Here is a 14,305-nt window from a genome sequence, read left to right as displayed (position 1 = left end):
AAACTATACTATGAACCCAAACATAAACCAAATGTCAACATTCTTTCGAAAGTAACAAAACGTCGTAAATTCAACACACTTTCAATTTATTTTATAGAAGTGTCTACGACATTTCCAATGTCATGTTAGTATTTCAGCTGTACGTATTTCTGCAGTTTCAAAGCATTCCTTAATTTCCGTTAATTTTCGGGTCTCAAATAAAGATCATATTCCCATTTTTGATCTAGACATTTAGCCTTCTATCTTTCTATTGTTTTGTCAATAACAGTGCAGAGTGCAGTCAGTCATGACCTCCTCCGCAGACAGCATTGTGGCAATTGTATTGAAGCCCATAAACAGAAGTTTTCAAAGAGACCGAATCATCAGAAAATACACAGAATCGATCACATGTGAAGGTAAAAAAATAACAATTTAAAATATATAATATTTTTCGTTTTTGTGTTAACTGGACAGAGTCTCTTTGGTAAATGTCACAGAGACAGGTATGTCTTTGGCGCCGAGATTCACTATTATAACATCTTTGTTAGTAAATAAACAAGGTGCAACATCAAGGAGCTGTGAAAGATTTAGAATGTTGTGAAGTGTTGGTGAAAAATAAGTAGCCAACGGTGATGGCAAAGTTATGTTTATATTTTTTAAGGGCAACATCAAATTAAAGTGTGTCAAGTGCTTCCCTTTTTAATTATTATGACTGTCTCGAGCAAGGAAGGCGAAACAAGCCGCGGCGGACCCTCCCAAAGCACCAAAATTAGTGACAAGAAGGACAATGACGGTAAGATATTAGCATACAAAAACATTTTAATGCTTGATCTCCATTAAAACTAATTGCATTTTAACACTGAATGTGTCAATGTTTTAGCTATTTACAGGGTGTACTCGGCTTTGTCATTTTTCTTCATGTTAATTGTTGTTGGATTTCCATTGTGGTGGAAGACAACTGAAGTACACAGAGAATCCCTACCGTACACAGAAATTTCGTCGCTTAACGATTTGAAGCTTTCGTTCCATGTTAATGCGATTGTTAGCACTCTTGATAAAAGCAGAGGAGAAGATTTCATCAGAGAGTTGAAAAAACTGTTTAGGACGTCAGGTGAGTTGATAAGAGTTTACATAATATCTTAAACACGTTAGTGAGCAAATTCTTACCTGTATTTCATTTTTGTAGAGATCTACAACATCAACTTTACTTGGGTGGATGCAGATAGAGCTCTTTTGGGTAGTATGAAAAGTATCACAGATCTCGAATTGTCATCAATGAGTCGCTTACGTCCTGGGGAAATAAAGTTACTTGAGATACCTGGGCTGTCAAGATTCTGCCCAGACCAAATTTTGGTTGGGCAGAGACGGAGCATCTATTTCAGCACTGATGCAAGTAAGGAGCTATTTGTTATTTTATTTTATAGACTAATAGGACAACTACTACAATAGAGAACATACTGCTCTAATTTAATAACAATACAAGAAGTGGTTGGCAGGTAGGGAAGCCTAATGTTTACATCCTTAACATGTTGAAAAATGCTAAGGGGAGCCCCATGAATAACGTTTATCACATTCTTAATATTAAAATGTACTATTTTTATGCATAAAATATTACCAATAAAATAAGATTACAAGAAAGAAGAGCTGTGGAACAGAAAGTTCAGAAATGATAGTAAATGGATGAGCAACCACACCTTGTGCACACAAAATCTTAAAACCTGTGTCACATTCGCCTTACCATCATTTGAAATTGAGAGCAGGTCTGCAGATAAACTTATCTTCTAATTTTGTGTCATAATTTGAAATAGGGAGAATGTGATGAATTATAATTAGCAGGCACTCAAGGAATGTTGGGTACGAGTTGCCAGCTTCAACAAGTAACATAGGAAACATGCTATACACACTGTAAACAACATGATGATTATAATTTTATTGGTGATTTTTTTCAAATGGGCTAAGCTACAGATCTTTCTGTCATCATAACCATTTTTTTAGTATCTCAGTCATGGGTTTCACCAACTCACAACCAAATTGTCAACTTATAACCTAATCTACTCGTCTGGCCAAGCTGCAGGTCCATCAGTCATGACATCAAATTTTTTTGCTTTCACATTTGTTAGCTTTGCCAGCTAACAACAAACCTGTGAATATGTGCACCAAAAGGTGGCACGGCATCAGCCATTAACACTGTCACTGACCAAAGCTGATTACTTGTATTAAACATTCCTCATCATTGTAGTTAATGTGGTACAAGGGTTGCAAAATGCAAAATCTTTGTCTGAAAAGGAAGTCATGTGCCAGGGGGGGGGGGTGCCCTTTTTGCAGACGAGTCAAGCAGATTTCATCGTCTGAGGTTGGCTGTAAGAATATACACCAGTCTTAATAGTTCCTTTTATTGATTGCAACTTGTTATACATCACACCTAGTTTCTTTTCCTTCCAATAAATGCATCGCAGATCTTATTAACTATGACTTTACGGCATGTAATCTGCAGCCGTAGAATGGCATCTGATAATATTGTTAATTTGCTGGGTTTGCCTACTTATAGTGTAGGGTCTATAGAATGCTGAGTAAATAGGAGCAGACAAGGAATTTCAATTACTGATGACATCTCATTTCATCCACTGCTTTGAGAACTGCATGGAGTTAGGCATGAAACATAAGGGTATCTACTGAGAGGCCAGACAAACTTGTGGTCCATGAAGAGGAGCACCAGTCTGGATGATTGAGTGATCGGGCCCTGTAACATCAACCAAAACGGCCTTACTGTGCTGGTGCTGCGAATGGCTGGGTGGCTGAAAGTAAGGGGAAACTACAGCTGTAAAGTTTCCCAAGGATATGCAGGTCTACTATATGGTTAAATGATGGTGGCGTCCTCTTGTGTAAAAGGTTCCGGAGGTAAAAATAGTCCCTCATTCAGATCTCTGGGCAGGGATTACTCAGGAGGATGTCATCAGGAGAAACAAAACAGGCATTCTACGGATCACAGTGCACACTGTTAGATTCCTTAATTGGACAGATGGGTTAGAAATTTAAAAAGGGAAATGGATAGGTTGAAGTTAGATACAGTGAAATTTGGCGGCAAGAGGAACAGGTCTTCTGGTCAGGTGAATACAGGGTTATACATACAAAGTCAAATAGGGGTAATGGAGGAATGGGTTTAATAATGAATAATAAACCGTGAACAGCATAGTCAGCGCATTATTGTAGCCAAGGTAGACACGAAGCCCAAACGTACTGCAGCAGTACAAGCTTGCATGCCAACTAGCTCCATAGATGATGGAGAGATTGAAGACACGTGTGAGGAAATAAAAAAAGTTATTCAGATAGTTAAAGGAAACAAATATTTAATTGTGATGGGGGCTGGAATTTGATAGTAGGAAAAAGGAGAGACAGAAAGCTAGGTGAATACGGACTGGGGGAAAGGAGGAAATTATTAACGCTTGGTTTAAGAATCATGAAAAAAGACTGTACATACATGGAAGAGATCTGGTGACACCGGAAGTTTACACATTGACTTTATAGTGGTTAGACACAGATTTAGGAAACATATTTTAAATTGTAAGACATTTCCAGGTGCAGATGTGGACTCTGACCACAATTCATTGGTTATAAACTGTAGACTAAAACTGGAGATAGTGGAAAAAGCTAGGAAATTAAAGAGATGGAACCTGGATAAGTTGAAAGAACCAGATGCTGTTTAGCGTTTCAGAAGGAGCATTGGTTAACAGTTGACTAGAACAAGGGAAAGGACTACACTAGAAGATGAAAGGGTACTTTTAAGAAATGAAATAGTGAAGGCAGCAGGGGATGAAACAGGTAAAAAGACAAGGCCTAGTAGAAATCCTTGGATAACATAGGAGATATTGAATTTAATTTATGAAAGTAGAAAATTTAAAAATGGAGTAGATGAAGCAGGCAAAAGGGAATACAAATGTTTAAAAAATGAGACTGACAGGAAGTGCAAAACGGCTAAGCAGGAATGGCTAGAGGACAGGTGTGAGGATTTAGAATCATATTTCAGTAGTGGAATGATAGGTACTGCTTATAGGAAAATGTAAGAGGCCTTTGGGGAAAAGACAAGCAGTTGTATGAATATGAAGAGCCCAGATTATAAACCATCCCAAGCAAAGAAAAAAATCTGAAAGGCGGCAGGAGTATATATAGTGTCTGTACAAGGGAGATGAACTTGAAAAGAAAGGGAGGTGAACATAGCTGAAGATGAGATGGGAGATATGATCCTGCGAGAAGAATCTTACAAGTTCTGAAAGATATAGACAAAACTACTCCGACTCGTGTGCGAGACGTACAAGACTGGTAAGATACCATAAGTCTTCAAGGAGAATGTAGTAGTTACAATTCCACAGCAATTGGTTTAACTATCAGTTTGATTGGTCATGGCTGCAAAATAATTACTCGCATTGTTTACCGAAGACTGGGAAAACTGCTTGAAGTTGACCTTGGAGAAGATGGATTTGGATTCTGGGAAATGTAGGATCATGCGAGGCAACACTGGCCATATGAAATCTTAAAAGACAAGTTAAGGAAAGGCAAACTTACATTTATAGCATTGTAGACTTAGAAAAAGCTTTTGACGGTTGACTGAATAGTCCAAATTCTGATTGTAGCAGGGGTAAAATACTGGGAGAGAGAGGCTATTTACAACTTGTATAGAAACCAGAATGCAGATATGAGTTGAGGGGCATGAAAGGGAAGCAGTGGTTGAGAAGGGAGTGGGACAAGGTTGTAGCCTATCCTTGATGATATTCAGTCTGTATGTTGAGCAAACACTAAAGGAAACCAACAAGAAATTTGGAGTAGGGATTAAAGTCCAGGGAGAAGAAATAAATAATGGCCGCTGTGGCCAAACGGTTCTAAGCGCTTCAGTCCGGAACTGCGCTGCTGCTACGGTCGCAGGTTAGATCATCATTTCTGTGCAAGTGATATTCCTATAGCACAAGGATGTCAAAAACCTTATGTGTTTCTTGAAGGCATGTACACATTAGTCTAGTTCTTAATCTGTGTGGTTTCTGAAGCCCCTTAAATTCTACTTTGGTATGTCCATTACCTGTTTGTGAAGTTTTTTCCTCTCTTTCTCTTAGTACTTTGGTGGGGTGTGCAAGGCTGTTGGAAATGAGCTAGAGGGACTTGATGATGATGATGAAGTCCCATACTCCTTGACAGAGCGTAGGGGACGATGCGAGAGACCCGCACCGCTCTACTAGGCAAGGTCCTAGCGGAGGTGGTTTGTCATTGCCTTCATCTGATCGTAATGGGGATGAATGATGATAATGAAGATGACACCCAGTCATCTCGAGGCAGGTGAAAATCCCTGAAACCGCTGGGAATCAAACCCAGGACCCTGTGCTCGGGAAGCGAGAACGCTACCGTGAGACCACAAGCTGCGGACAGAGGGACTTGGTGGGTGCTTTAATGTCACCACTTCCATTTCCAAACCTCAGGAAAGCTACACCACAAGTTTGCTTCTTGGGTTGGGTACAGGTGATCAGTAGCCCACTTGATTCATTGGGATAGTTTTTAAAGAATTAATGGACTTCACTGTAATCACACAAGCAGCTAGGGTAAGAGGAGTCCATCCTGGAAGAGCGCCATGTGCCAGGGTAAGCCTTGTACAGCTGAGGTCTGGCAGGTTCCGCAGTTGTTGCCCACTAACAATTGTTTCATATCGTTCATCACATCAGTGTGCAACTCACCAAGAGATTAACGTCCTTGCTTCTGTAGGGGTTTCTACCATCCTAGTGATCAGAGTTGTTAAGCCGAGATCCCCATTTCCTGTGACACACAGTTTCATGCAGTTGCCAATAAAGCATGTCCAGAGTTAAAGAGGTTTATGGCACCCACCAATTCCCAGATTAGGAACACCAGGATACTAAACTTATACTCGGCCAACAAAGACTGAGCTCGCTGAGGTGCTCTCCATTTGTCACGACCCAGGAATTACATGTAGCTTATCGAATGCCATCGATGTGGTGAACTTTACCCATTAGGCCAGAAGATAGCAAAGAGTTCTGACAGCAGAGAGTTGTAAGTGTATAATGAGAGAATAGTAATGATAAAAAAAGGCGAAGTAGTTGTCAGATCCTGATGCAGTTATAACTGAGTAATCTGCAATTTAAAAAAGGAGGGGGGGTTGGTTGATATCTAAAAAGTTGCAAGATATTTGCTGTAACAGTAGAAATAATTTTTTGACACAAGATTTACAGCTGAAATGGGTATGAAAAACACTGCAGCTGAGCTACTTCACATTGCATCACATTCATTTACTTTGACGCATTGTAACCAGGCCCTCACTTCCCAACCAAACACAGACCTGGGATTTCAGTACTGATCAGTCTTTCCCAGTAACACCCATCCCAAGAATAATCTTTTTGTATTATGACATTAGTTGACTTCACCAACTTACACCAAACTATCTCCTCCCAACCTAACATGGATCTGAGGCTTCAGTGCAGCTCAGTATGTCACCACAACCGTTGTTCTAAAAAACATAGCTAAGATAAATATTGTTGCCAGGTTGCTGTCAGTTTAAGGCAACTTTTCATGACTCAACCCAAACATGAATATTCTACAAATAGTATGAATTGATATCAATTTTTGTGCTCAAAATACATCTCCTATTTTCTTGTCTTTCATTGATTACGTAAAATGATTCTCCCATTGGCTGCATAAAACTGACACGTTAATCTAAGTACCTTACAGGAAAAGCAACTTGTCTGGCACAGCCATTGTTCTGGACATTAGCCTATACTAGTCAGCACCATCAGTCTTACATCTAATTGCAAGGGAGGGAGGGGATGAGAGGGGAGAGAGAGAGAGAGATGGATGGTAAGCTGTGAACATGCTTTAGTGGCAACAATTCAGTAAAATTGTGGAGTATTGGGTAACACACCAAACAGAGATCTCTTGGCTTAACTTTCTCGACCAAGGATGGTAGAAACCTATATCTGAAAATAGTCTATCTAAAAGTGTGTAGCACCTTTTGGAGTATAACTGCCACAAAACTACTTTTATTAGACTTTCTTAGGTCGACATTACACTATCAAATTTCTTTGTCAAAGATGTGACCAAATATCCCGCCAAATATATTGACAAAGATCTTTGACGTAGCGCTAGAAGGGATATTACACTCTCATCATATTTCTCGTCAGAGTTCAAGATGGCTGACAACAACAACTTGTTATTAACCGCAGCAGTTGCATATACCACAATTACACTGTGTGCATATGCAAAAGAGAAGCGAGAGGGGGGGGGGGGAGGAAACACACCTGGGTGAAGCCATGGGTTTTACGACAACACGATAAAAGCATTCAACAAAACTTGTTACATGAGCTTATAGTGAAGGATGTCAAGTCGTAGATCAATTACTTAAGAATGGATGAGCATTCATTTCTGTATGTGCTCAATGAAGTGTATCCTCATATCACAAAGCACAATATTCACTTAAGAACTGCTACATCTGCAGAAGACAGGCTAACTGCAACACTCCGATTCCTTGCTGCAGGAGAGGGTTAGGTCAGGTCAGGTCCCCAATCTTCATAATCTATTTTTGTATTCAGCGTGCCTCATCAGCTTCATACATCTCTATTAATTTTGTAGTTGTTGGCCCACACCATTTGTGTTTACCCGCAATGTTTATAAAAACACTACAGACGACAGAATGCAGCGATGCTAGCGCTCCATTTGGTAACATGTCACATTGCAGTGAACAGAAGACAAGTGATTTCTTTGATCAAATCTACAGCGAGGCCCTAGATTTGATCAAATATTGGATGACATTTGACAAAGTTCCCTATTACACCATCAAATTTCTTTGACGAAGATATTGGACAAAGATATTTGACAAAGAAATTTGATAGGTATATGGGCTCTGTCTGAATTAACTTCTACTTTCCCAATTGCGTCTACTAATTGCCATGAAAAAACACTGCCAGTAGTTTAGATTGGGCCATTGGGTGGGAGAAATACCAAACTTAACAAATTCTTGGATAGTTAGAGTGACTAGAGATAGTATCTCTCTGGTAGCTGAAAATACACACAATGGAACAGTTGGTGATTTTCAGAATTTTGTTTTTTTGGTATGGAGGTACACAGATGGTTAATCCTGGTAACTAATCAGTACAAAAAGAAATTGTATAATTATTTAGAATATTTTCAGTAAACCTACTAACCACCAACACTACCTCAATTTTGACTCTTCCCTTTCGCACCAAAAAATACCTCCCGAACAGCTTGGCCACCTGGGGCTACTATATCTCCACTGATGAAAACTCCCATGCTCAGTATACTGAGGGTCTCATCAAGGCCTCCACAGACAGGCACCATCCCCCACACTTAGTCTGCAAACAGATCTCCTGTGCCATTTCCCCTCACATCCTCGATCCTTCCACCATCCTCAAGAGCCAGCCACAAAGGAGTATTCCCGTGTCACCCATTACCACCCAGAACTGGAATGACTGAACCATGTTCTTTGTCAGGTCTTTGATTATCTATCATCATGCCCTGAAATGAGGGACATCCTACCCAAGGTACTTCCATCCTGCCCAGTATATGTGAGCCAGTTGTGTGCTGCCCTAGTCTGTGAGATCGTGTGCTCAGCTGTCTGCTGTGTGCCACCTCTACCTCCACCCCTAGGTAGCCCATGGACGGCTCCCCTCTCTCCCACAAGCTACTAGACGTTTCCCCTCAACCCACTCTCTGCCTCCCACCTCTCTCCATCCCTCACCCCCACCTCACTCCAGTACACTCACTGTGGGCCAGGAAAGAACTGGCAGTCGAATGAGTACAATGTAGGAACACACGTGTGTGTGTGTGTTTTTTTTCTTCCTTCTACAGCTTGAGAAAGGAATTCCATTCTCAAAGCTAGCCAAATAAAGCTCTGTACTTTTTGTTGTGTATTTGTCAATGACACAGTACTTCTGTCTTTAGGTGAGCTGTCTCCTTTATTCGTAAACAATTTGTTATTCTCAACCAGAAATTTCCATACATTATTATATTTACAGTATGATGGTTTTGCAGGAAAATTGTACTCCCAGTGTTGGAAGTGCATAATACAGGCTCATTAGCTTTCTAAGCTCTACACGTCACTCCTTGTGAGGAGATGCTAACAGAGCTTTTCAGACAGGATGACATGGAGACAAAACAGAGGTGTGCCAATGTGGTCCTGGGATTAAAGCCATCTGCAAAAATGTTTGGTGTGTGCAGTGATAAGTGTTGAGAGAGTAAAGCTAACGTCTTTCAAGTATGTAAATACTTAAGAGCATTGTACCTTACGTGTAACCCAGTGAAGCAGATTTGAGAGGAGGAAGGCTTATTCTCTCTGCAGCAATCATGATTAGACTTTCTGTGGTTTTCCTAAAAAACTTCAGACAAAAGATGGGTGATTCCCTCAACAAGACCATAGCCAACAATCCGACCTCTTCCCATTAAACATGTATTCATATACCTCTGTTTATGACTTAAATTTTTTAAGCTGAGGAATCCCATATCAGAATAAATTACCGTCACCATAAAAAAATGATTCTTTGTTTCTGGATCAGAATGATTTGCCTTTATTTAAAGTCCTGTCACCAGATTTGAAACTAACATGCACTTTTTTGGCTACGAATACTTCAGATAGATCATAGCAGATTTCTGCCATTTTCTCGTGCAAGTCAAATGTCAGCTGCTGTGAAATTCACTTTAAACACAATTTTCTGTGCTACATTTTCCACCATCTTCTGTAAGATATTGTGATTACAATTCAGTTACATAGCAAGCTCATTGATTTTGACGTGTTTTTGTGAAATAGGTGGTACATCCAATGACAGTTCATTCTGTTGCTCACAGTAGATAGTCTTTTCCTACACTGCTTGTGTTTAGATTAAAGCTAGATATAGTGGGAATTAGTGAAGTTCGGTGGCAGGAGGAACAAGACTTTTGATCACGTGAATACAGGGTTATAAATACAAAATCAAATAGGGGTGATGCAGGAGTAGGTTTAATAATGAATAAAAAAAGAAATAGGAGTGCGGGTAAGCTACTACAAACAGCATAGTGAATGCATTATTGTGGCTAAGATATACAAGAAGCCCACACCTACTACAGTAGTACAAGTTTATATGCCAACTAGCTCTGCAGATGACGAAGAAATTGATGAAATGCATGATGAGATAAAAGAAATTATTCAGGTAGTGAAGAAAGACGAAAATGTAATAGTCATGGGTGACTGGAATTCAACAGTAGGAAAAGGAAGAGAAGGAAACGTAGTAGGATTGGGGCTAAGAAATGGAGGAGGAAGCCCCCTGGTAGAATTTGGCACAGAGCATAACTTAATCATAGCTAATACTTGGTTCAAGAATCATGAAAGAAAGTTGTATACATGGAAGAACCCTGGAGATACTAGGTTTTAGATAGATTATATAATGATAAGACAGAGATTTAGGAACCAGGTTTTAAATTGTAAGACATTTCCAGGGGCAGATGTGGACTCTGACCACAATCTATTGGTTATGAACTGTAGATTAAAACTGAAGAAACTGCAAAAAGGTGGGAATTTAAGGAGATGGGACCTGTATAAACTGAAAGAACCAGAGGTTGTACAGATTTTCAGGGAGAGCATAAGGGAACAATCGACAGGAATGGGGGAAAGAAATACAGTAGAAGAAGACTGGGTAGCTTTGAGAGATGAAATGGTGAAGGCAGCAGACGATCAAGTAAGTAAAAAGACGAGGGCTAGTAGAAATTCTTGGGTAACAGAAGAGATATTGAATTTAATTGATGAAAGGAGAAAATAAAAAACCCAGTAAATGAAGCAGCCAAAAAGGAATACAAACGTCTCAAAAATGAGATCGACAGGAAGTGCAATATGGCTAATCAAGGATGGCTAGAGGACAAATGTAAGGATGTAGAGGCTTATCTCACTAGGGGTAAGATAGATACTGCCTACAGGAAAATTAAAGAGACCTTTGGAGAAAAGAGAACCACTTGCATGAATATCAAGAGCTCAGATGGAAACCCATTTCTAAGGAAAGTAGGGAAAGCAGAAAGATGGAAGCAGAATGTAGAGGGTCTATACAAGGGTGATGTACTTGAGGACAATATTATGGAAATGGAAGAGGATGTAGATGAAGATGAAATGGGAGATATGATACTGTGTGAAGAGTTTGATAGAGCACTGAAAGACCTAAGTCGAAACAAGGCCCCGGGAGTAGACAACATTCCATTAGAACTACTGACAGCCTTGGGAGAGCTAGTCCTGATAAAACTCTACCATCTGGTGAGCAAGATGTATGAGACAGGTGAAATTCCCTCAGACTTCAAGGAGAATATAATATTCCAATCCCAAAGAAAGCAAGAGTTGACAGATGTGAAAATTACCGAACTATCAGTTTAATAAGTCACAGCTGCAAAATGCTAACACGAGTTCTTTACAGATGAATGGAAAAACTGGAAGAAGCCAACCTCGGGGAAGATCAGTTTGGGTTCCGTAGAAATGTTGGAACACGCGAGGCAATACTGACCCTGCAAGTTATCTTAGAAGAAAGATTAAGGAAAGGCAAACCTACGTTTCTAGCATTTGTAGACTTAGAGAAAGCTTTTGACAATGTTGACTGGAATACTCTCTTTCTAATTCTGAAGATGGCAGGGGTAAAACACAGGGAGAGAAAGGCTGTTTACAATTTCTACAGAAACCAGATGGCAGTTATAAGAATTGAGGGACATGAAAGGGAAGCAGTGGTTGGGAAAGGAGTGAGGCAGGGTTGTAGTCTCTCCTCGATGTTATTCAATCTGTATATTGAGCAAGCAGTGAAGGAAACAAAAGAAAAATTTGGAGTAGGTATTATAATCCATGGAGAAGAAATAAAAACTTTAAGGTTTGCCAATGACATTGTACTTCTGTCAGAGTCAGCAAAGGACTTGGAACAGCAATTGAACAGAACAGAATGGACAGTGTCTTGAAAGTAGGGTATAAGATGAACATCAACAAAAGCAAAATGAGGATAATGGAGTGTAGTCGAATTAAGTCGAGTGATGCTGAGGGAATTAGATTAGGAAATTAGACACTTAAAGTAGTAAAGGAGTTTTGCTATTTGGGGAGCAAACTAACTGATGATGGTCAAAGTAGGGAGGATGTAAAATGTAGACTGGTAATGGCAAGGAAAGCGTTTCTGAAGAAGAGAAATTTGTTAATATTGAGTATAGATTTAAGTGTCAGGAAGTTATTTCTGAAAGTATTTGTATAGAGTGTAGCCATGTGAAACATGGACGATAAAGAGTTTAGACAAGAAGAGAATAGAAGCTTTTGAAATGTGGTGCTACAGAAGAATGCTGAAAATTAGATGGGTAGATCTCATAACTAATGAGGAGGCATGGAATAGAATTGGGGAGAAGAGGAGTTTGTGGCACAACTTGACTGGAAGAAGGGATCGGTTGGTAGGACATGTGCTGAGGCATCAAGGGGTCACCAATTTTGTACTGGAGGGCAGCGTGGAGGGTAAAAATCATAGAGGGGGACCAAGAGATGAATACACTAAGCAGATTCAGAAGGATGTAGGCTGCAGTAGGTTCTGGGAGATGAAGAAACTTGCACAGGATAGAGTAGCATGGAGAGCTGCATCAAACCAGTCTCAGGACTGAAGACAACAACAACTGTATATTGTCCCCTGATTGGCTATGGCCAGCAGAAACAAATTGCCAACCACAGTATGCAGTGGAAGAACACCTGGATGCTGGAGTTAAAGATGGATTGCATCGGTTAGAACTACATGTTGACAGTGTAGTTCTTCTTGGCTAATAAAGATGTTATTGAAGTCATCAAGAAACCATTAATTTTTACCAGATCCTAAAATAGATCATTCGTGGTTTCGTGCCAATTAATTTGCCCAAAAATGATTTTATTGTTTACCATATTATGGACAAAGGAGGATTATTGTAAAACTGATTTGGAGCAGATACTATTTGTAGCAGCCATGATTGATGCTTGCAGTGGCGTTTCTGAAGCTCCTTGAACTTTGTTGTGTCAGTAACAACCAATACTGCAGAGTGTGTGTGTGTGTGTGTGTGTGTGTGTGTGTGTGTGTGTGTGTGTGTGTGTGTGTGTGCGCGCGCGCATTTGTGTGTACATACACCTATAATCTCTTCTCCTTCTGGAGGACTTCAGCCATTATTTCCCACTGTTTCGGTTGAAACTCCAAATCTTTGTGTGAAATTGGTAGCTAGTATTTCACTTTGATTAATTTCTCCACCGTGAGAGGTGACATTAGCAAACATGTACATAATTTCACTCTGTTAATGCCACAATATGGCTTTATCCTAGCAGAGGCTAATAAGTTGGCAGTTATGGAATAATGTTAACAGTTTCTGTATATTGTATGGAATGGGGTGCTTACTGGTAGTGTATCTCAAACTTTTCCTGGTTACTTACAGAGGGCAGTTGGGGGGGGGGGGGGGGGCGGCAGTGAAAGAAGCAAGTTCTGTCCTTCACATCTACTGCTGCAGAGAGAGAGGAACAATGTGATGGAAACAAGCTCCACATATCTTATTCAGTTATGGTACAACACATGCACTATATGTTTAGCACTAAGAATTAGTACAAAAGTAGAAGTGATGCATGAAACTAACAAATGCTTTAATATTTTGTGAAAGTGCTTTATTGATATGTTTATTTTCATTATTGGTATTGTAGTGCCACAAACGGTATCTATAATGGCACTTCAATGACACAGATGTCATATTGGTTCACACAAGCACAGATTTTCTGAAGCTATTAATAATTTCCTCTCCGATCACTCCATAACTGTCTCCAAGTTGTCTTACGAACCTAGAATTACTTCCTCACACTTTTTGTGAGAAACATGCAAGACAGTGTAGCATAACTTTTGTCATCTCCTGTAATGGCTAGTACAACACTACATACTGTGTTATTGAGAGTGACTAGATACAAAACACTTATCACTGAAGTCTTCTGACTACTGTAGTTTTTTTACCTCTTCAGAACTAATGAGCCCAATATTCAGGAAGAGTTTGATAAATAGTATGTCTTCTACTGTGTAAATACTTCAGGGTAGCAAGTGCTGATTTGGAATCTGATAATACAGTGAATGGTTCCTCATTTTATTGTTAAACAGACAGGGGGAAAAAAGGACAGGTGTACACTCGCGCGCGCGCGCACATATCCATCCGCACATACGCAGACACAAGCAGACATGTCTGCTTGTGTCTGTGTATGTGCGGATGGATATGTGTGTGTGTGTGTGCGAGTGTACACCTGTCCTTTTTTCCCCCTAAGGGAAGTCTTTCTGCTTCCGGGATTGGAATGACTCCTTAC

The 14,305-nt window shown here is 39.9% G+C and overlaps 1 protein-coding gene across 1 annotated transcript in view; it reads left to right on the top strand.

The window, feature by feature from the left end:
• Window positions 1-273: 273 nt before the first annotated feature.
• LOC126284211 (GPI transamidase component PIG-S) overlaps window positions 274-14,305 on the top strand; it is a 44,876-nt gene continuing 30,844 nt past the window's right edge. The window contains exons 1-3 of the mRNA XM_049982978.1: window positions 274-772; window positions 860-1,090; window positions 1,166-1,372. Of these exons, the coding sequence (XP_049838935.1) occupies window positions 688-772; window positions 860-1,090; window positions 1,166-1,372 (523 nt within the window). The 5' untranslated portion in view covers window positions 274-687. The remainder of the gene's footprint in view (window positions 773-859; window positions 1,091-1,165; window positions 1,373-14,305) is intronic.

This window comes from Schistocerca gregaria, chromosome 8 (assembly GCF_023897955.1).
Source record: "Schistocerca gregaria isolate iqSchGreg1 chromosome 8, iqSchGreg1.2, whole genome shotgun sequence".
In the NCBI taxonomy this organism is placed as follows: Eukaryota; Metazoa; Arthropoda; class Insecta; order Orthoptera; family Acrididae; genus Schistocerca; species Schistocerca gregaria.
Note: the sequence above shows the minus strand (reverse complement) of the source record. Positions and strands in the feature narration are given on the sequence as shown.